The 22,976-nt window shown below is 39.9% G+C and overlaps 3 protein-coding genes across 3 annotated transcripts; 2 read left to right on the top strand and 1 right to left on the bottom strand.

Moving 5' to 3' along the window:
* Positions 1-212: 212 nt before the first annotated feature.
* On the top strand, positions 213-12,251 carry fbxl3a (F-box and leucine-rich repeat protein 3a). Its single transcript, XM_088601847.1, has 5 exons — positions 213-520; positions 3,637-3,997; positions 4,605-4,727; positions 4,955-5,126; positions 6,094-12,251. The coding sequence occupies exons 2-5, from the start codon at positions 3,638-3,640 to the stop codon at positions 6,735-6,737; spliced, it is 1,299 nt and encodes a 432-aa protein (XP_088457973.1). The 5' UTR covers positions 213-520; position 3,637; the 3' UTR covers positions 6,738-12,251.
* A 1,788-nt stretch (positions 12,252-14,039) lies between these two features.
* cln5 (CLN5 lysosomal BMP synthase) lies at positions 14,040-17,764 on the bottom strand. Its single transcript, XM_088601810.1, has 4 exons — positions 17,551-17,764; positions 16,278-16,452; positions 15,384-15,609; positions 14,040-14,761 (listed from the first exon to the last, which is right to left on the bottom strand). Exons 1-4 carry the CDS (start codon positions 17,667-17,669, stop codon positions 14,274-14,276), a joined length of 1,008 nt encoding a protein of 335 aa, XP_088457936.1. The 5' UTR covers positions 17,670-17,764; the 3' UTR covers positions 14,040-14,273.
* A 1,342-nt stretch (positions 17,765-19,106) lies between these two features.
* Positions 19,107-22,231, top strand: LOC148676078 (glutamine amidotransferase-like class 1 domain-containing protein 3, mitochondrial). Its single transcript, XM_088601836.1, has 4 exons — positions 19,107-19,284; positions 19,819-19,990; positions 20,627-20,831; positions 21,940-22,231. The coding sequence occupies exons 1-4, from the start codon at positions 19,177-19,179 to the stop codon at positions 22,130-22,132; spliced, it is 678 nt and encodes a 225-aa protein (XP_088457962.1). The 5' UTR covers positions 19,107-19,176; the 3' UTR covers positions 22,133-22,231.
* Positions 22,232-22,976: the final 745 nt, after the last annotated feature.

Genomic DNA, 22,976 nt, shown 5'->3' with positions numbered 1-22,976 from the left:
TTTCAATGCGTATACGCTATAGAGCGTTTCCTTGCCCGTTATTCTAATCTAGGGAGTATTTAAAATTACAAAAGAGGTTAATAAAACTAAGACTGTGCAAATAGTTACGAACAGCGCACCCGTCTTGACCGTTTACTAAAAAGATACGAATGACTCCCTCTCTCTCCTCCCAGGATCACCCGAGCCTCGCAGCCCAGCTCCCACAATGCACCTCTGTCCCGTGACACAACCACGCCACGCCATTTTCGGAGACTAGTGGGCTGGAAGACGCGCCAGAGATCTAGAGAAATCAGGTTGCAAGATCCGTCTGGAGGCGCCGTAAGCGGGCTTGAAAACTACGAAGATTTCTGGCTTGCCCTCAATCGATTCAGCCCGGATCGACTGAAAGCCTAATGAGCGTTTTCAGCTGCCCTGTTCGGATGCGGTTTTCTAGTGGAGGCCCGGGTTGATGTGACAGCACAGCGATCGCCCTGTTTTTTTTTTGCTGAGACTGGGTGTGTAAACACAACAAACCAGCCAGGTAAGAAACGAGAGGGTGGAGGTCCCCTTAAAAGCAGACTGCTCCTGGTTATACATTAACAATCAAACAGTGTGAAGTTCTTCTGCTGTTGAATATTGACGCTTTATTGTTTTGTGCTGGGTATGTGATAAAGCTGTGATCAGAAGTCATTGCTTTGGTGAATTGCGTGTAAGCCACGACGGCATACTCATTGCTACATCCGAATCATCAGTTGCGTTGACCGTGGAAACGTTCCCTGATGCATTCAAATTAAAGTAAAAATTCCGATTTCAGTATGGACGGGTAGCTAGCTGCCCGCGTGTACAATATTTTAAAATCAGCAGTAGTTATGAAAAACATGCTGGCTTGCAGTAAACTGATGATATGTAAATACAAAAAAACGTAATGGTCCAGTGTCTGAGTGCCTGGGCGTCAGGCTTCGTTGATGAATCACTGACTTAAGTAGGCTGCCCAGCACGGCAGACTAGCGGTGCCGAGAACGTTTTATTTTTCCGAACGACTGAAATGCGATGCGGGGTGTTTCTGTGCTTGAGTAGAGCTGGCTGAGCTGAGCACGGTGTCATTCTCCCGGTGAACGACTTATTTGTCGGAGCCTGAAGCGGTCAGTCAGAAGACTGGAGGACACGTGAGAGAGAGTTGCACAGCTGTCACGTTTGTTTACTTTTTGGCGAAACGCATGTTTTGTTAAGGTAGGTCAGGGGTGTCTGCAGGAGCTCGGTATGGACCGTATATAAGCGATTTAGCATGAGGAATAAAAAGGAGTGGATGCAGCAGGACGCTTCAGTAATGCAGGAGAAACAAGTGACGACACGTATTTGTCTCAGATCAGACTGAAATCTCTTTTCCGTGATATTGCAGCGTTTCTAGCCGTTTAGTCAAAGGGAGGTTACAGCAATTTCTAGTGTTAAATTGCACTGGTCTCCAGCTCTGAAATTCCTACTTGTTTTGTACGGGGCGAAACGATGAAGCGCCCTAAGATCATGCCTGTCTATTGATAAATACAGTACTTTAGTACACTGATACGCCTTGGCCAGTATCTGCGCACAGCCTGTCCTTGCAAGCCAAACGGAACGTCAGCTGATACAGAAGCTAAACCTTTCAAGCTGCTTACAGTCAGCGGTGCCTTAGTCGGTAGACACACTATACAAGGTGTACAAGCCATCTTTGTGTAAAAAGAGAAAAAAGACACTTAATGCTTTAGTCTGTTACCTTTTGTTTTGAGCCCGGGTGGGTTAGTTCAACACAGTTTGACCTTGTTGATATTTGGCCTTAATCGCTAGATACATCTTTTGTATATTTATAAAGTGTCCAAACTTCTTTCATTTGCACAGTACCTTGCAGAAGGTTGGGTTTAATTATAGCTGTATTAAAATAGACCCCACCCTGGTTAATGTGTATGACACACAGCTGTGGTTTGGGTATTTTGAGGGAAAAAAGTAATTGCTTATCGGCTTACGTTTTAATGAAAATTCTCTACAGTCTCTCCATTGTTGTCATTCCATTTTTTGCTACTTTCATTACGCTCTGTTCTCGTATTTTTCGTTCTCTTATAGCTTTTGCTGATTGAAAGTATATGAAACTCAACACAGTGGTTACTGAGAATGATAAATAATTTCTGATCAACCATAATTGCACCTATTGGCAGGATACTTGGATAATTGAATGAAACAACCACTGTTAATCCTGACCTAAAAATATACTGTTGACTCCACATCTAAGTAGCTCAGTCCATTCCCCTTGGTAATTTCCTTTGCCACAGCTAAGACACTCTTGTCATTTCAAAAAGCAAAATATAGAACAGTGCTCACTGAGTTGCGTAAATATTGAATTTGTTGCACATACAAAAAGTTGTAATCTTTCCATGTTGGATCAGGTGTCTTGTTTTGTTTACGCTGGTTATACATAATAGAAACATCTATTAAACAGTGAAGAGTGTGTACTCTAAAGCACAGCAGGTCTCCTCAGTAAAGACAGCCATCTGATATGTGACATTGTATCAATATTGAGAAAACATCCTTTTTGTAAAAAATAAACTTCAGATTGCAATTCAGACTACAGAATGTACCTAATAAGTTAATAATCGAAAGTCATTTTTATCGGATAAACATTTCTAGGTTTTACAGGTCAGAAGAACTAAAGTAAAACACTAAAATGTCTGACACTGAAGCAATTTTCCAGGCCTACTGTTTAATCATGGCAGGTAATAGAACAGAATAAGAAAGGAACATTGTAAGGTAGTCTTTACTTGTGCTTTGCTATATATCTTTCTCGTAGTTATAGAAATGGACAGTGGGTGTGTTTAACTTCTGCACTAGATGCCGTGAAAATATTTCGGCTAACAAGTCCTTACACACATCATGCTTGTTGATCCATCCTTATTCTGACTGCTTCTTCCAGTTCACGGTCACTGGGGAGCCGGCCCTGGCAACAAAGGCAGGATACCAGTCCATTGCAGGGCAAACACGGACACAAACACACACTTTTGCACCAGGCCGATATTTACTCCACTAGAATGTCTTTGGACTGTGGGAGGAAACCAGACCAGCTGGAGGAAACCCATGCAAAAACACAGGGAAAACCTGCAAGCGCTATGCAGGTAGCACCCCAGGAATTGAACCCAGGTGTTCAGCGCGGCTAGGCAGCAGTGCTAACCACTCCACTAGTGTGCTGCCTGCACACAGGTATTGATATTTCTTGACTACATTCATGTTTAGGGTAACTGCCTTCACCGAGCTAGTCTTTTCCTTTAATAATAATAATAATAATAATAATAATAATTGCTTACACTTATATAGCGCTTTTCTGGACACTCCACTCAAAGCGCTTTACAGGTAATGGGGACTCCCCTCCACCACCACCAATGTGCAGCACCCACCTGGATGATGCGACGGCAGCCATAGTGCGCCAGAACGCTCACCACACATCAGCTATCAGTGGGGAGGAGAGCAGAGTAATGAAGCCAATTCACAGAGGGGGATTATTAGGAGGCCATGATTGGTAAGGGCCAATGGGAAATTTGGCCAGGACGCCGGGGTTACACCCCTACTCTTTTCGAGAAACGCCCTGGGATTTTTAATGACCACAGAGAGTCAGGATCTTTTCCTTTGCTGTGGCAGAATGAAACGCGGTCGGAAAGGGGGTGATGAGGACAGCAGCTCGTCCTGCGAAGACGTACTGGAGGGGTTAAAGAAAGTGAGATCCCTGCCCGAGGAATCCCAAGAGGTCGCGGTCAACTGGGGGCGGCTGCCCCAGGAAATCCTCCTGCACATCTTCCAGTACCTGCCCCTCCTGGACCGGGCCCAGGCCTCGCAGGTGTGCCGCAGCTGGAACGAGGCGTTCCACATGCCCGAGCTGTGGAGGTGCTTTGAGTTTGAGCTGAGCCAGCCCGCCACGTCCTACCTGAAGGCCACCCACCCTGACCTCATCAAGCAGATCATCAAGCGGCATTCCAACCACCTGCAGTACGTCAGCTTCAAGGTATGGGACCTGTGCCTTGAGCCCCCTGCATTCAGCAGCTAACTCCCGGCAGCTCATCATGTGGCCATTTCAGCTTCTGTACTGATCCTGCTGGCTGTCAATGAAATACCTGAAGGCCTAGTCGTAGAAAGAAACTGGTATAGATTGGAGTGCTTAAGAGGGTGTGGTCTGAAGGAAAAAAGATTGCACCCTATTTGAATTACATTAATCATAAAACGGGACTTTTTTGCTCTTTAAGACGCTAGTGTGCAGCTTGCGTCATTATTTTCTTTCAGATTACCTACTTGTATATTAACTCTGCTCACAGGCATCCACGGGTTTAGTATGACTAATAAACCAGTATATGTCTAAAGATTATCTCAGGAAACATAATACAGTCTTGCAAACTGTGTAAGAAATACAGAGCAACCCTGGCCTGCATGTCATGGGTAATGGCAAAGACGTGTGCCTCCAGGGCAAGTTGAACTAGTTTTATGAAAACTCAGAGCAGAAGAGTGAAGGGTTCCTAGAAGTTTGTAATTCTCTCAAATTATTGAGTGTTGTGTTTCTAGTAGTAACAAACAAAATGAGCACATGGAATATACCAGGATGTTGTCTTTGTTTTCAGGTGGACAGCAGTACAGAGTCAGCTGAGGCAGCGTGCGATATTCTCTCACAGCTCGTCAACTGCTCTCTTAAAACACTTGGATTGATTTCTACTGCAAGGCCAAGTTTCATGGAATTGCCAAAGGTAGGAGGAACAATGGAGTATCATCCATCTCAAGTATTGTGCTCTAATTAATCACAATTTGTGATGTGAGTACTGTAATTCATAAAAAATACTTTTTACCTAAATCAGACACTCCCATAAGGCCCTTAAATTAGTTGGAGTAGAAATTTGTATAATAATGAAATTGTATTCGTGAATTTTCTCTCTGTAGTGCAACTGGTAAAAGCGATTTCTGTTTCTTTCCATAGTCGCATTTCATTTCTGCCTTGACGGTAGTGTTTGTCAACTCCAAATCCCTTTCATCACTGAAGATTGATGATACACCAGTGGACGATCCTTCACTGAAGGTTCTCGTGGCAAATAACAGTGACACACTCAAACTGTTAAAGATGAGCAGCTGCCCGCACGTTTCTCCGGCAGGTGTGTGATGTATGTGGAAGTGGAATGAGGTGGCGTTGCTTGTAAAGTAAGGAATGAAAATAGATGGATGATGCACTTACATTCTAAAAATGACCTTTGTGATTAAAAATTAAATAAGTAAAGCTCAAATTAAAGGGATGGCCACAAAAACTATAAAAACTACAGGCCCTATAAAAAAGTTGTCCACAGTCAGTGTTCTAAACTGCTGTTGTTCAGAAAAATATTTACAAAACAGAGAAAACATTTAAAAAATGTACATTACAGTTCTTTCAAGGCAGTTTCTACTAGTAGGTTCAGAAGAACCCTACAAAACCAGGCTGTACTAAAATAACACAGACAAGATAAAAACACTCAAGGATACTCTTGGGGTTACCTTCAGATAAAGACTAAAGGTTACACCATGAATGCAAGGTGGAATAGCCTGAGCTCTACCTCCTATTAATGGACAGGAAAGCCTCCTTTTAATCCAGGGGTGAGTCAGGGTCTGTAATCCTGTAATCAATCGGAGCAGGACAAGACATAACAGGTAACAAAGATACGAAACAACTTAGGAAACAAAACAAACGAAACCAAATAGGTTAGCGTCTATACAATCATGTACCTTGTATAAAAGCACAAAGGAAGTGACAAGTGAAAAAGGTTTATCAAGAGAGTTCATGTGACAAGATTAAGCACCTGTCCTTCATCACTAGTGTTGTGCAAAAACGCAATGCAGAAAAAGTCAATGCAGAAAATGAACATTTGCCATTTTGATAGCCTAAGTGCTTCTTGTGGAGGACTGTTTTCTTATACTGTATGGCTTCTTCTTTTTCTCTTCTGTTGTACATTAGTGGGTGATGGACAGATTGTCCAAAGGTCTTTGTAAAAAAACCTTTGACGTACTTAACGCAAACGGGTCTGCTTCTTGAGTACCAGTGAGGAATTCCCAGCACGTGTTTCTGAGAGCAGTGGTGTGTGTCGTTTGCAGGGATCCTGTGCGTGGCGGACCAGTGCCACGGCCTGCGAGAGCTGGCTCTGAACTACTACCTGCTGAGCGACGAGCTGCTGCTGGCCCTGTCCTCGGAGAGGCACGTGCACCTGGAGCACCTGCGCATCGACGTGGTGAGCGAGAACCCGGGGACGACGCACTTCCACGCCATCCAGAAGAGCAGCTGGGACGCCCTGGTGCGCCACTCGCCCAAGTTCAGCCTGGTCATGTACTTCTTCCTGTACGAGGAGGAGTTTGGGCCCTTCTTCCGCTACGAGATCCCCGTCACCCACCTCTACTTCGGCCGCTCGGTGAGCAAGGAGGTCCTGGGGCGCGTGGGCATGACGTGCCCGCGGCTGGTGGAGCTGGTGGTGTGTGCCAACGGCCTGCGGCCCCTGGACGAGGAGCTCATCCGCATCGCCGAGCACTGCAAGCAGCTGTCCGCCATCGGGCTGGGCGAGTGCGAGGTGTCCTGCAGCGCCTTCGTGGAGTTCGTCAAGATGTGCGGCGGGCGGCTCTCCCAGCTCTCCATCATGGAGGAGGTGCTGATCCCTGACCACAAGTACAGCCTGGAGCAGATCCACTGGGAGGTGTCCAAACACCTGGGGCGGGTGTGGTTCCCTGACATGATGCCCACCTGGTAAAGGGGCCCCTCCTGCATGTGGAGAGAACAGTCGCGGCCCTCCCACCCCCACCTAGTAGGGTATTCATAGTGGGGCCAAGAGATGAAGCACTAGTGATGATTTTTAACAATGGCCTTGTAGGTCTTGTAATGCATTTCCAAAATCATGTATATTTTTGGTTGCTTAAATAAAGGAAAATATGTAGGATTTGTACAGTTACCTGCTATCTGTAACGTATTTTCTCCTGTCTATGTTTCTTTGTGAAAGTCAGTGTGAATATGTAATAAGTTATTTTTTGTTTGGAGAATAAATAAATAATAGGAGTGTGCGCTCCAGCAAGTTCTCCTTTTAGCTTGAGGTGATGTGTTTTTTATGTTATATTTTGACACTAGGGCTGGTGGAGCTCAGAAGGTTGGCTGTTGTGAGTTAAACCAGGCAACAGATTGTAAGGAATTCAGCGAGAAGTTAACAGTGTAATTGTCAATATATTTATGTATCCGGGGTTTGCTCTGAATACCGTTGAGAGAGAAAAAGCAGCAAAAAGTAAGAAGGTGATTTTAATGCTAAATGAGAGGACTTGTGTTTTCTGTAGTTTCAATATATAACATTTTGCAAAAATCATGGCATTAATAAAATCTTTAGGTTCAATTCTGAGGTTAGGTTAAAATTATGAGGATAATCATTACCAGTGTTTCTGTTAATTTTAACATTTATTGTCCATCAGGAGATTACATTATTATTTCAGTTAATTCTTGAATTTTTTAACTTGGTTATTCCTTCAAGCTTCACAGAATGGATTTTGGCTTATCCTGGTCTTTGAAAGTGTTACCTGACGCCGATGAACTGAAAGTCAGTCTGCAGTTGTATATCTTAAGTTAAACAAAGCCCATAACAAATTATTAATGTCTGTACATTATTAAGAATGATTTATCTCTGTATAGTTCTATAGTGTCAACAGGGTTTTGGCATTTACTGAAAAATCCATAAGTATAAGATGAAGCTATATGCAGCAAGAGGAAAGATGTACAAGATGTCCTTTAATATGAAGCATGTTCTGACATAACGCCTCATTTATGCAATGAGGTTTGCAATAACAGACCATACCTTCATCTGCCTGAAGGGTTATGCTGTAAGTAGCAGAGATCAAAATAGAAATGGTTTTGTATTCTCTATAATGAAGAAAACTACAGTAAAACAGAACAGAGATAAATGTGTGCCTATATTTTTAGTTCACGTTCTGAACTACTACTCTTAACTATTGCTTTGTCGAGATTTTAACTTTATATCTAGGCTCAGATTTCAACTATAAATCGTACAGTAATTAATAGCAGTAAATACTGATGTTCTGCGCCCTCTTACCACAAAAATATATGTTTTGTAGCTGGGATTAACTTTATTTCGTACGCGTAGCTACTACGATTCGGACACGGACAGTTAAATATGGCGGCAAATCAGACACCCAGAGAGAGGGGGGGGAGGCGTCTTCTCGCCTCCATAACTAAAATGCCAAATAGGAGTGGCTTAAGCGACATACACGGTCGTGTAACTGAGAGTTTGAGGTAGCCTATCATGTAAATTTCGCTTTGTTGCTGATAGGTTAAGCTTTCGAAACTCTGCCCCAAAGTCATGTGACTGATTTTTCACCCTGTTTCGTTGGTTAAACGCAATGATCACAAGCACCACCATGGTAACTGGGATGTGTAGTTTTTAATTCCGTTTGAATTATAACTGTACGTACTGTCTTCATATTTGGCCAGGGCTTTAAAGAGAAGGCGCGCCAAAAAATGTCGGTGCCGTCGTCTCCGCTTTATAGGTACCCCCGTGCTGGAAGAATTTGACCTCGGAACGTTTGCCCAGCGTAACTATATGTGATGCTTATCATATTAGCATGCCCTTTCCTTTCATGTGAATGCTGGTTATAGAAACCAGAACTTGAAGTGCTGAAATTAAATATAGTAAAAAGAAATTCTGTACGATTAGATATTTGCTTTTATTTACATTTTTAATTTCCCCTTTATTCATATTCTCCTTCTTTTGAGCCTGCTACTGTAATAGGTTTTAAAAACATCCTGAATATGCCTTTAATGCTTAAAACCACTTAGCTTACCTGTGAGGACAATATTTAAAAATATTTCAGGTTTAATCAGGGAGAAAAAGAAAGGCTTTTAATTTCTCACTTTTAGGTGTAAAGTTTGATGGGGGGAAGTCAAAGCAGTGTGTTAAAACAGAGGCAACTCTTCACAAAGGGTAGTGGATCACAGAAAGGGATGAGAACACAAAAAGTATGACAGGTTAGTACAGAAGTTTGTATCTTTTCGCTTTTTCTCATGTTAATGGTATGCATAATGGTATCCTGCATTTGTATGTGAATGAGCTTAGCTACACTGCTACACTGAATTGTGCGTATACTCTGAAGAGCAGTAGCCTAATCCTGTGTCTATTTACTTGTGTCTTGCCTTTTTATACTTTTTCTTATTAGAATTATAGTTTAATTATACATACCACCAGAGAAGAGTGTACATTTCCTTGTTAGTATTGATAAGATGCTACTTTATACAGTAGTTCCTTAAATGTGGAAATTGAAGGTTTGTGTCTATTGCAGAAACAGAACTTGATTTTGGGCTCTGAATAAGACATGATTAAAAATTGACTGCTGAAGAACTCCAATATCACTACCAAATAATTTCTAGTGTAGACAGAAGACAAAGGAAGATATTGAAAAATGAATATTATAGAAAGCATGCAGTTTTTGTTCTGTTTTGTTGCATTTCAAGAATACAGATGCCAGCAGTGAATACATTGAGCATTTTTATTTTTTATGCAGTATACCAAAGGTTAATAGTGCAACTAATCATCAATGTGATTTTTGGCAGGGTGTGGGCAGGATTATGTATTTGTCTCAGAGTATTTGGAAAGAAGTTGTTGAGAGGCTTTTATGTTAAAATGGTAGAAATGGTTTCATCATATTCAAATGTTTGAAAGACATAAACTCTGGTGAGATCTGAAAGTACTGTACCTGCACAGCAGTAGGTCAAAGCAATAAAGAAGTCTCCTTAAAAATATTGCAGAAAATCTTATTGATTTTCTTACAGTGAAACATTTCTGTAAAATGAAATTTTCCAAATTACGCTCTCTGACAGTTATGTTAGGTTGGCACAGGATTTTCCAGGATTGATGGTGGATTAAGGATGTTATTTACTTACCCTTTAAATGTAATTATCTAAGTATTCTCCTGTGCCACTGAGATGTGATTGGAGCACCTGTGTTATTCAAAACACCTAAATCTGAATATGTTCAGAATTTAAGAAGATTTAGTAAATCGCATGAAAAATATATCGGTTTTCTTTTAAGAAAGAAGTGCAGTCTTCTGTATATAAAAAGCTGTGTTTGAATATAATACGTTTGTAAATATATACTGTGTTTTAGGGTCTGAAATTTCTCTATTAATGGCTGGAGTCTTTTACATAATGATGGTGAAACCAGTCGTTTATTGGAGTTTTGGGGCTTTTAGCCACATTTGATTATATATGTAATTTATTTACATGATTGAAATTGTGCTATTGTATTAATTGCTGTTTTTTTTGTTCACTTCAGGATTAGTTATGATAAATACGCCTGTTTGGTAAGGGAATAAGATGTGGCTGATTTTGTTGGAAGCATTCAGCTGGAGAGCTCTTTGCACTGTCTTGCTAGAGAGGCCTCTGGGTCATCTTTACTCCATGGCTCTAATACTTGTAAAATCTAGTAAAGGTCTTGTACTGACTTAGCTTTACTGATTTAATATGCCATTTTTAATGCGTGCTTCTGTTCTAATTTAGCATATACGGTAGGTGCAATTTGTAGAGAAGTCATTGTCAGTGAAAAAAAACAAACAAGTTTGTCATTTTTAGTTTCAGCCTTTCTCCAGTAATTCTGTTGAATTGTGATGAATTTTGAGGTTAATGCTTTTAAGGGCACTATAAAGCAATAGAATGTTTTTTTTTTAATTGATGCTAAACTGCATGCCTTTTGTATTCATTTTTGTTATTTTGTGTTTATGGTTTCTTTTTTTTGGACTCTTGGTTAACACATTTTAACATTTGTGTTAAAAAATCACATACTGTTTCTATGATTGCAGTATTGACAAAACTCCCTACAAAAATTGATGTCATGTGGTTTTCATAAAAGAAGACCAGGGATGTTTTTAATGTACGGGATGATGTTGTTTCAGAGGTTTGTTGATTTTCAGTTTGACTAGTTCAGTGCATCTCTCGAAAAATGACAATATAGCGAAATATAGCTAAAATAGTGTCAAATTACCTGCAGGCAATTAGAAAAGTGAAGTAAAGATTAATTGAATGGCTGATACATTTGACTCAAGTGTAATACAGAGTGACATTATTGTGTAGAATATAAGTAGAATATATTTTTTAATTCTGCCCAGCTAAGGGTGTTTTAATGTGGTGTTATAACTGTATGTATAATCTGATTTTGAAAAGGAAAGCACTTTTTAAAGTTAAAAAAACTTTGATTTAGTACGATATCTGTTATGATTTTTGGAACCTTCTTGTCACACACTCAAATATAAAAGATTGCAGTCTTACCTTGATCTTGTAGTACCTTTGTGCTACATTGTTACCTATTCTAAAGATAAGAAGATGAAAGACCCTTCATATCTGCCAGTCATATTTGTTTCAAAGTTTGATGACTGTAAGAAATCAATGCAGAACTGACATTTATATGGAGAACTACTCAGCATGACTAAAACACCATAACAGAAATGTTGGTTTAAGTTTATGAATTTGATTGCTTCATTTTCTCGTTGAAACCACTGTCTCTGTCATGTTACATCATCAGTGGTTTAGAGCGGGGAGCCACTTCAGAGTGTGAACTGCAAAGGAACAGGTAGTGGTTAAATTCACATTCACATAAAATATAAAAACTTAACTTCAGCTTTGGGGCTTTCTTTTTTAGTGTGGAATTCACCTCTATTTGTTCCTTTATCTCTGTAACAGTCCACTCTGATTCTGCAGCTTGGAGAGCTGAAAAGACAATGGAACTATTTTAAAAACTAAAAAAAAACTAGACCTTTTGCAGCTTTATATAGGAAACATCCCAGTTTTAGGGGGCTGTTATTTGGATTTTGTTCCTTTGCACTCAATATTATTGTAAAATAATGGAATGCACCTTATACCTGCAAAGCATATCTTTTTTATTTCATAATTGAAGCTCCAGTTGGTGACATTTTGATTGTGTTTTACTATAGCAGTAGTCTCCTATGAAATCCTAAGTTTGGACATCAGTTATGATAATTCTGTTTCCCTAAACAATTAAGTATTATTTTTTTATAATTTAGAAATTACACAGTGCAAGCATATAAAAATGTTAGTTGGTATAAAGTTGGTCTGTTTTTCAGGCTTAGCTGTTTTACAAGCTAGTTTTATCTGGTGGGCATCAGTATAACAGACTTAATGTATTTTAATAAATAATGTTTTGCCCTGAATTAAAGGGCTATTGTGGAAAGGTTTTTGGAATAAATATTTTGTGAATTTTCAAGCATCTTTTTTTTTTTAGTTCATTAACGTTTTTAGAACATACACCCAGATACAGTACATATTAAAATCTAGGCCATCTACCATGGTCTTTGCTAAAGGTGAATTGGCCTCAGTAATGTTTTCTAAAAATGCAACTGGGCACAAAATGACACATCTGCCAAACCAACAGAATGCAAAGGGCAAGCAGCCACTATATCAAAACATGATTTAGCATAATCTGGTTGGTCATCTGCACTTTCTAAATACAATTACATGGATCTCATGAGATTCAACTGATTTGTCATTGGAAAAAACTATCACTTTATCATCTCTGGAATTCTCCAAATTTAGTCACAGCGGGGGTTTCAAAATGGAAATACTTCTGTGCTTCATCCTTAATGTCATGCACCCTATGTACAGTATAGGTAGTGGAGAAAAACTTGAAAACACCAGTGTAAAATCACGTGAGAGAGCTTTGGACCACCACATGTTGTCAGTTTGGCATATATTGCCAGCAGCCATATCGCTCTGCAACTTACAACTGGCAACCCCACTGAAGCTAGGCAGGTGTGAGCCTGGTCAGTACCTGGATGAGAGACCTCCTGGGAAAAACTAAGGTTGCTGCTGGAAGAGGTGTTAGTGGGGCCAGCAGGGGGGCGCTCACCCTGCGGTCCGCGTGGGTCCTAATGCCCCAGTATAGTGACGGGGACACTATACTGTAAACAGGCGCCGTCCTTTGGATGAGACGTAAAACTGAGGTCCTGACTCTCTGTGGTCATTAAAAATCCCAGGGCGTTTCTCGAAAAGAGTAGAGGTGTATCCCAGTTTCTGTTCCAATATTCTGGAGTGATCCTAACAATCACTTCACATAAATAGAACTATCCTTGGGGACACTGAATAAATAAACTTAAATAATTTGTTGTTTTCATCCTTAATAACAAAACAAGTAAAATGAATAGTGCCAGTACTGAATTTATTAACACATTTCTCTATTCAGCATTATTGCTGTTCTTTGCAAGTGTAATGAAATAATTTGCTCTCACCTGTCCATTTCCCATTTTAACAGAGAAAATAAGAATATAAAAAATACAATAAAACATCACAGTACAAAGGAACTATTACAAAGTATTTCTATAAGAAACTATCCAGCTGTTTTATTAATAATTTCAAAGTCATACTTTGTTATTTTGCTTTTATCAATGTCCCGCTGTTCTCCACAGAGCCTGATTTAGCAAAAGTATCCATGGAAAAAGACATTGGATACTTTTTCTTTCAATGTTGCATTGCTTAGTATTCTATGATATTATCTTAAACTCTGATCTTCCACCCATTCAACATCACTTAATGTTTTAATACTGAAATAGCCTGCATCTGAAATAGTGTCATATTTCAAACAGTGCATTACCAATACAGAAGAAACTGTGAAGGATGTTTACAGCTGTACCTAGTCTGAAGCATATTAAATTTAAATAATCAAATTAGAAGTACCATTTTTGTGAAGTGGCTTGTTTCACATATAGCTTGTGTACGTAATCAAAATCATATGACTGCTGCAATGCTATCAAGACTGATTCTTTTCAGTAGTATTTCAGAACCTTAGCTTAGTAAAAATGGAAGGTAAAGTATAGATCTATGTTGTAAACTAAGACACTGAAAATCATGAATCATCCTTTGTTTTAGCGAAAAGTACAAATCTAGAACTTTGGCTTGCAAAAGTACTGCACTGATTTGAAAATACATTTCTTGGCACAAATATAAAACAATTTAGACTCTGGAAAGCCTGATCTCTATTGTAGCAACTATCATATACTATTGGAATGAAACCAATAGTATATGATAGTTGCTACAGGGTGAAAAATCCTTGCTCCAATGGTAATTGTGGTTACAATAAAAGAAACAGCAGTACATTTTAAGTTACTGGAAGAGTAATGACCATAATACACAAGCATTATTTCAACAAAAATGGCAATATCAAAATACCACCAAAACACTGCAAAAGGTTAAATTCAAAGTCAAAGTTCATCTTCTCATGGCATGACTCTATCTACGGCAAAGGGATTTCTTCATAAGTAACTCTGATGTAGGGAGGCTTCATTGGCAAGTGCCAATACTCAAAATTATAGTACAAGTAGAAGCTCTTTTCCAGCACAACCCTGTCATAAACGTCAAGAAGACTGAGCAGAAAGTCTTTGATGGATTGGTGAGGTCGGAAAGAATGGAAAAAACTCCTAATGTCAGAGGCCAAAGACTTCATTCCACCATCCCCAAAGATGGTTGTGTCATTCCCCAAAAAGCTGGGCTGTCCACTGTACAGGAATATCCTGGTGTAGTTAGTCTGGAGAGTGCTTTTTAAGGTCACACCCATATCTGCAAGTTTCCTGTAGGTCCTGTGCACAAACTTAGAGCAGTCGTAGGATTCAAACCACACAGTTGTATTGGGGCTGGGGTCTGCTTGCACTGTCCATGTCTCATAATAAATACCAGTTTCATTGTCCTGCTTCACCCATTTGGCCATTTTGTTGAACTGAGTGCCTACAATGTAAAACACAAAAGCACAGAAACACGATCTTAATGACAGCCTAAGTTGTTAGGCATGTTCTCCATACACACATTACCAGCTTTGGCAGAAGAAATTCATCTTTGGAGCTTTGACATTGCATTATTTTATTGACTTCTCAGAGACATTTAACAGGTTGAGTATAGTACTGATCGAAATATATCACTTCTACAACCTTAAAACACATTTTTATTTCTATATGCATTCAGATTTGCAAGACAAAACAACCAAAACAGTATTGCTCTAAAATAGTGGTTATATACATCCACAAGTGATAAAATAGCACGTATTTAATACAAAAAAATATCCTAAGTGTTCAACTTCACTCCTCAAGGGCCAGGAACCAGCAGGTGTTCTAGCTCACTTTCAATCTTTAACAGCTGAAAATCTTTTTTAAAAAGTTGTATTTCATCCTGATGAGCTATTAATGAGCTCAATTACAGTAGGTCTTTAACAGGTGAGACACAAACACACAAACAATACAGCCTCCTGGGAATAGAACTGAACAGCACTGGTCTAAATTAAAAAACTGCCTTTGACCATGCAAGAAGACCTAAGTGTGAAATTAGAACTTAAATGAGTGTGTACTACACCTACCTGTGATTTCGGCCACTTTTTCTAAAGTGCCGTACTGTTTCCAGTGCAGGTCATCTATTCCTTCATAAAAGCAGGCAGCCCCATGGTTGCACCAGAAGGGGGCGCTCAGCTCTGGCCTCAGGTGTGGAAAGGTACAGTTTCCAAGCTGGAAAAGCTCATACCACTCCATGGTGTAATTCCGCCCTGTAAGAGTACTCCTGAATCCAATGGCATCGTGCATAATGTCCTAAGACCAGCAAAGCATACCGGCACTGTTACTGGATAGGTATTGTACAGTATGCACTGTCATAAGAACCAACAACTCACTTAATAATTTTCATTAATGAAGTCTACTAAATACTGTTAATCTCATTTTTAGCAGCAACCTCTTCAAATTTCTTCAAAGTTTCCAGTCATTTATCTAAGCAGGCGGGAAGGATTTCTATTTCTGTAAAAATGATCTGTTTGTGTAATGAAATACTGGAATTTCACGGGTAACTGTACATGGTGCTATAACACTAGAGAAAACTAATGTGGGATACATATTGAACTGCGGACATACACAATACAGTCTACTTCAAGATACAGAACAAGGAACACATCAACAACATTTAACTGTTACTTGTGCTATAACTTGAAGAAGACTACATTGCATGTAACAGATTTCTCTATTACACCCTGTACAGTTACCTGTGAAACAGCACAGCAATTCCACATTATGCAAATAAAATATTTATATAAGTCAATTTGCATAAATCCTTGAATAAACAACAAATTAATTACATGCAGTGCTAATGATAATATATCAGTTTTGTAAAAATCCCATTTAGGAGTAACTTGCACACCGTGACACTCTGAAGATGATGCCAATGACTATGATGAGGTTAATGAATTGTTTACATAAGGAACACTTACGAATTTGCCAAGTAGATCTCCGTATTTAAACTCCCATACAGGCGCCTGCAGTCGGAAGACCTGGATGGTATCTGAATCTTTCATTGTGGGAATTGTCCCGTCGGGCAGTCCCGTGGGACAGAAAGTATACAGCGCCCGGCAGTACGGATCCGGTTTAGGACGGTGATCAAAGCGTCTGAAGCAAAAGAAAAGGAACATGTTTAGATATTGTCGCTATCGTGAAAATACAGTACAGCCAACATTTCCTACCATCTCATACTTGAGCGTTGTTTAGTTCTTAAGTATGATTCTGATATGGGTGTTAGTATCGAAATACCGTTATTTACTGATATTGTCAAAGATAAGAGATTTGAAGTCTTAATGTAAGGGATAAAATTATAAAATGAACGATGATGTGTAAATATGTTTGAAAATGGCCTGGTAATTTTAAATTTTAAATTTAAATTTTAAATGCATCCTTTGTGTTTAACGCCTTATTTTAAATAAACCGATTTTAGGTACATCACTAAACCCCCGAATAACCTAAATGATGCCTTACTCGTTTTCATACCCCGTATATATACTGTAAAAAGCTGTTCAAACAGAGCCCCGGTATCTTAGCAGCGAGGGCAGAGAAGCACAAGCTTCAGGTGTCAGGCGTTTACAGTAACTTACTGAGTAAGTGCATGTTAAAATGTTTCTGGATTTCACAGCTGGTGCGCCTCCCAACAACGCCCCTTTCCTTCTCTTCAATCGAATTAAAGGCAAGGTCGATTTTTTTTACCAAAAAAATCATATTTTGTAGCCCAAATAATAAAGATATAATTTCCGCAATTATATTCTTCAATCATCTCCTTAGTCTTACTGATGGTCAGTTCAGAGAGAGGTTGTTCTCCTGGATTTAGGATGTCTGTGATTCTTGTGATTTTTGTGAGTTCGCAGAAAAGACATTTCATTGCCAGCAACTACTGCTGCACGCTGTATTGTTGTGCATTTGATAAATAAACTTTGATTTGATTTGTTGACCGGTATGCTGTACTTCTTGTACTTAAATCTTGTGACTGAAGGGATCCCCGCCCTCTAAATTTAGGAAGTTGGCGTCGCAGCCAGTTCAGCCTACGACTGCAATGGTTTGCTACATTTTCCAAACGATTCTAACAAATGTGTATCATTTCTGGTATTACCCTAAGTGCCGCTTAAACCAGATATTGTTTTTGTCCTGATCATATTTTAGAGAAAAATGTGTCAACGCAGTCAACTTCGCAATAAATCGCTCAGTACAAATTCCTCTCACCTGTAAGGGACGGGCCATTCCTGACGGTTTCGTCCATAATCGGTCCTGGAATCGAACTCCTGCAGACCCAAGACAGTCATAAAAAACGTCCCAAATATTAAAATCCCCACATTTACCATCTCTAACCATCACACAAGACTGGTTAGGAAAGAAAACTCAGTTACTTTGCATCCCCTCAGTTCCTGGTTTTCTGCGTCACATGATTGTTACTGTTCATGTGACCAACGTGACCACAACTGTCTTCCTTGTCTGTAGAATAGGGGCAGAGTTATTGCAACTGACTGCATTTTCTACTCCTGCTAAAAAAGATACACAAGGACAGCAAAATCTGCGTGGCGAGTGCTTATGAAAAGCAGAGTGTTTGATTATGGTCTCCTAATTTTGTTAACTCAAATATCTCCAGAACATAAACACATGGTTACGTATCCATGAGCGTGCTGTTACTAAGGCGCATTCATTCTTTGTCCGAAGTCAGTTTAACATTTATCTTACTATTAAGTCTGTTGTAATGGCAATTATTGGCGGCGTAGCGAAAGAGCGCTGCAAAGGACTGTGTGTCCTGTACACGAGGAGGACAAACCTACTCGTATTGCACAACCACTTGCAAAATGTAATGATAGAGAATGGACGATCAAACCTTTTCGAGACGTTTTTACGTATGTTGAAATATTACCTTAGAATTGTATTTATTGTATGAACTCTGTACCGTACATTGTTGCAATAAAGATGATTTCCTTTTAAAAGATATTTGTTCGCACAGCACTGATTTGAAAAACTCACGAAAGGAGCCACACAAATTGATTACATTTATTTCACGTGCTGAGGACCCTGAGACAACTTTATGATAACTTTGAACTTGTCCTCGTTTCTCTCGTACTACAATTGAAATAAATAAAAAAACAACCTTTAGAAGGAATGAAATAATAAAAAAAACAATCATAAGAGCATCCTACCAATGTGACTGATCGATTTATAAGTTACTTGTTTCAAGGGCGAAGTGATTCAGTTGTGCTAAATAGGGAACTGATGGTGCTAGAGACAGTTCATAAACAATACTTAAAATCCGATTCTGATGTAATGCTTTTAAATTAATTTAATACTAAGCAAACACTCAGTTATCCGGGTCCTTTTCAGCAAGAGCGAGTGCGTTTCTCCTCCAGTATGATAGACGCAAATTTTATCAAACAGAATGATGGTTTACATTGATCAGTCATTGAGCATTTAAAAATTGCCCTGTAGAGCGCAGTTTTCTTATAAACGACCGAATCAACTTAAACTATTTGGAGATCATGACAAGTTAAAGTGTTTAACAGTACGATGATAAGACGTCCTGAACATATGCCAGTATATGTTTATTAAGAAAAATTATACGTCTTCATGTTCTTTTGCAGAAATAAGCGTTAAATTACAGGTCACACGGGTATGAAGAGGCTTCACTTTGAAGGGGGAAAGCCGCCTTTATTCAGAGCTGCTGTGACACATCCAGGGCAGGAGAGGTCGCTGTAGAATAATGGAAGGGTTGAACGAGCGTTCGCTCAGCACCACGCCCCCCATCCTTCTCCCATAAGAGCCACAGTCAAGTTCAAGTGGTCTGGAGTAGTGGAGGATTGTTGAAGTTTTTACAAGATGGGCAAGCGAGTGGCTGTAGTTCTGGCTGGTTGCGGAGTTTTTGATGGAAGTGAAATCCATGAGGCTTCTGCGGTGTTGGTTCACCTGAGTAGAGGCGGTGCAACTGTAAGTGATTTTATTTCTTGAGATATTTTAATTGCAACGACCAGCAATTGTTTTTAAAAAAAATGCTCCGCGGAAGTCTCCACAGCCGTAACGTGTTTTTCTTCTCTTTGCAGCATGGAATAAGCCTTTACTTGCTCCTTTACAGCCTATGCATGCTGACGCAGCTACCTACTTGATCTAGATCAGCAAAAATTGTTAGCTTGTGTGTCTGTGTTTGAAATGGTCGTGCCCGAGTCCGTGTTGTTAATATAAATAATTCCACGAAAACGAAATGCCTTACATCCGGAATATTACTGAGCAGTTGTTCGCTAAATAACTCCGCACATCCCCGCTGAAGTTCCTATTTTAAAAAAGTCAATTAAGAAGCCGTTCTTCTTAAATTGGGGAATGTGAATTTCGTGAGGTTAAGCCTTGATTCTTAGCAGAGAGATTGATTGCGTTAAGAGGTCTAAATCCTTTCAGTTCCCTTTTCGCCTTAAACTATGGAATTGGTCGGGAAGAAGTAACGATGATTTAACAAGTCTTGTTTTGCAGGTGAAAATGTTTGCTCCCAACGTCGACCAGATGCACGTAGTTGACCATCTGAAGGGTGACCCGACGGAGGAGAAGAGGAATGTGCTGGTGGAAAGCGCCCGGCTGGCAAGGGGCGATATTCAGGATTTAGCGCGGCTCAAAGTTGACGAACTCGACGCCGTTATATTTCCAGGTCACATTTTTTTATACTTTACTAAGAGTGATGGAGCTTCGTTGCCACCTATTTTCTATCAATCTAACCTTAATTAGCCAAGTAACTACGTTATTTAATTGCGGAAATCCCCCTATTGTGCGGAATGAAAAGTGTATTTGACTGAATAGCGGTTTTGTTCATCTAAATATTATTGGCTAAGCAAGCAACGTTAAAACGCCCTTTCTTTCTCCCTAATGACTAGAACGCTTTTAATCATTAAATATCTGTTTTTTTTTATTGGGAGACTTGGATATATTGGGCGAGTAAAACTATTTCCTCTTAACCAAGATTTTGCCTTTTTTTTTCCAGTCCTCAGCCAAGACTAGAGCGGACGCGAACATGAGGTGTTTTTTTTGTTTGGCTGTTTCAGGCATGTTAGTCAAGTGAGAGGAGTGCTGTCCTGTAGGTAGTACCCGGTAGTGATTAGTGCTCTGGATTCTGAAGTGCGAATTGTCAATTAAAGTCTCAGGGTATACTGCTTGTATACCTTTGAGCAATGTGCTTTACTCAGTTCTTCAGTAAAATTCCAAGCTACACATGTTGGCCTAATACCTCATGTTTCGTGACTTTGATGTTTATGTTGCATTTTGAAGTGAACTTGTTTTATGTTTTTAGGTGGGTTTGGTGTTGCCAAAAACCTTTGTGACTGGGCAGTGAAAGGAAAGGACTGCAGTGTCCATAGTGAAGTGGAGTCTGCTTTGCAGGCTTTCCACAGTGCCAAGAAACCTATTGGCCTGTGCTGCATTTCCCCTGTATTGGCTGCTAAAGTCATCTCTGGCTGTGAAGTGACTGTGGGATGTGATAACAATGATGATGGCAGGTAACTACTTTGTGACACCAGTTCCTTTCTTAGATTTACTTCCTTTCATTATAGTGCTTTTAGAATGAGTTCTACTCGTAGTGCTTAATATCTCAAAGTATTGTTTACCTCTTTAATTGCTGATTGATTATTTATGGGACAGTTACTCTGTACGTTTACCCTGTTTCTCCTTCCATGTGGATAAAATGGTACTTTGGTAACCTAGATTTAACTAGTGAAGTAAACACTTGCCTTTATTCTTCTACAGAAGTTTACTGATCAGCTGTAATACTCGAATTTTAACATTGAAATGCCTTAAATGAAAATGGTTTGTTCAGTACTGCCATGCTACCACTAGGAGGCATACACAGTCTGTAATGCACTCTCAAATGTAACCCACTGTCAAATTGGCAATTCCTCTATTTACTCCATCTTGATGTTAAAATCTGCCTTTTTTTTTACTTGTGAAGGTTAACAGGTACTGTAGTACTGTTATTGCAAGTGCTTAACTGTGAAAGACTGAATAAAAACTCAAAAGTGAGATTTAAGAAGTAATATTATGCAGAAGATGGTTAAGGCTCAGTCCTTACTGTACTTATGACCATAGTCTACTTGAAAAGGAGAAAGCTTCTCTTGCATTTTCCCAGGGGTATTATTTCTGTAAGATGTTTGCTGCTTTTTTTTGTAAATGCAGATTGTGACAGACATTTAAAACCAACTGCTGCAACTAAGCAATACAGGAAAAGAAATGAGGAAGACTGTATTTAACTTGAGCCTTAAAACCTATTATAAGTCAACTAAACTGCTTCTAAGGATAAGCATTGAGGTTGTTTAACTTTAAGGTGGGTTTAATGCTGTTGGGGTTAGATTTAATGTTAGGATGGGCTTTAGGTTAGAAGTAAATTAACTTCTCATTTCCATGGTTAGATGAATATTATACTTTAAGTGGAGTGAAATAACCTTCCCCCAAAAAATGCTTGTTTCCCGACTTTATTGACCTAATGTGACCCTTTTCCCCAGGGCAGTAGGTTTTGGCTATTTGTCATTGTCCAGTAAGTCTTTAGTTTGACTGCTCTTTAGTTTGTCTACCCTTCCATTGCCTCACTGCTGGTTTTCCTTCTGCTTACAGGTTTCCCGATGCAGAGACAGCTGGCGCGATAGAGAAACTGGGCTGCAAACACATCTGCAAGGAGGTGACGGAAGCTCACGTGGATGAGAAGAATAAGATCGTCACGACCTGCGCGTTCATGTGCAAGGCGCCTCTCCATGAGATCTTTGATGGTGTTGGTGCAATGGTACAGGAAGTGTTGAAACTCGCTTAAAGTTTCCTGGAGCCGTTAGAATGAAGCCTTTGGAAAGTACACAGACATGATCCGTCTTGCCCACTGGAATTGAAAAGCATCTAATAAAACTAAAAGCAACTTCTCGTCTTTATGGTTTTCTCAAGCTTCTCAGAGTGCTTCTCAAGCAGCACTCTGTGCATTGGACACCTCATTGTACACTGAATATATAATTATAACTGCTTACACTTATATAGCACTTTTCTGGACACTCAACTCAAAGCACTTTAGAGATAACGGGGATCCCCTCCACCACCGTCAATGTGCAGCATCCACCTGGATGATGCAACGGCAGGCATAGTGTGCCAGAACACTCACCACGCATCAGCTCTCAGTTGGGAGGAGAGCAGAGTAATGAAGCCAATTCATAGATGGGGATTATTAGGAGGCCATGATTGGTAAGGGCCAGTGGGAAATTTGGCCAGGACGCTGGAGTTACACCCCTACTCTTTTCGAGAAACGCCCTGGGATTAATGACCACAGTCAGGACCTTGTTTTTACGTCTCATCTGAAGGATGGCACCTGTTTACGGTATAGTGTCCCCGTCACTATACTGGGGCGTTAGGACCCACATGGACTGCAGGGTGAGCACCCCCTGCTGGCCACACTAACACCTCTTCCAGCAGCAACCTTAGTTTTTCCCAGGAGGTCTCTCATCCAGGTACTGACCAGGCTCATACCTGCTTAGCTTCAGTGGGTTGCCAGCTGTGAGTTGCAGGGTGATATGGCTGCTGGCGTATCTGATAATCAGCTTGATATCCACTGTCTTCTGTCCCAATACCTACACTACATACTGCATAGTCAAAGTGTAATTTAAAACCAGATG

This window comes from Lepisosteus platostomus, chromosome 2 (assembly GCF_059453375.1).
Source record: "Lepisosteus platostomus isolate fLepPlt1 chromosome 2, fLepPlt1.hap1, whole genome shotgun sequence".
Classification (NCBI taxonomy): Eukaryota; Metazoa; Chordata; class Actinopteri; order Semionotiformes; family Lepisosteidae; genus Lepisosteus; species Lepisosteus platostomus.
This window is presented reverse-complemented; position numbering and strand designations above follow the sequence as displayed.

Excerpts from the sequence above, each read along its gene's own strand:
- fbxl3a (XM_088601847.1), top strand. The coding sequence starts at position 3,638 with ATGAAACGCGGTCGGAAAGGGGGTGATGAGGACAGCAGCTCGTCCTGC. Across the intron at positions 3,998-4,604 it reads TGCAGTACGTCAGCTTCAAG|GTGGACAGCAGTACAGAGTC; the intron begins GTATGGGACCTG and ends CTTTGTTTTCAG. Across the intron at positions 5,127-6,093 it reads CCCGCACGTTTCTCCGGCAG|GGATCCTGTGCGTGGCGGAC; the intron begins GTGTGTGATGTA and ends TGTCGTTTGCAG.
- cln5 (XM_088601810.1), bottom strand. The coding sequence starts at position 17,669 with ATGGTAAATGTGGGGATTTTAATATTTGGGACGTTTTTTATGACTGTC. Across the intron at positions 15,610-16,277 it reads GAGATCTACTTGGCAAATTC|GACATTATGCACGATGCCAT; the intron begins GTAAGTGTTCCT and ends TGCTGGTCTTAG. Across the intron at positions 14,762-15,383 it reads AAAAGTGGCCGAAATCACAG|GCACTCAGTTCAACAAAATG; the intron begins GTAGGTGTAGTA and ends TTTACATTGTAG.
- LOC148676078 (XM_088601836.1), top strand. The coding sequence starts at position 19,177 with ATGGGCAAGCGAGTGGCTGTAGTTCTGGCTGGTTGCGGAGTTTTTGAT. Across the intron at positions 19,285-19,818 it reads TGAGTAGAGGCGGTGCAACT|GTGAAAATGTTTGCTCCCAA; the intron begins GTAAGTGATTTT and ends CTTGTTTTGCAG. Across the intron at positions 19,991-20,626 it reads CGACGCCGTTATATTTCCAG|GTGGGTTTGGTGTTGCCAAA; the intron begins GTCACATTTTTT and ends TTATGTTTTTAG.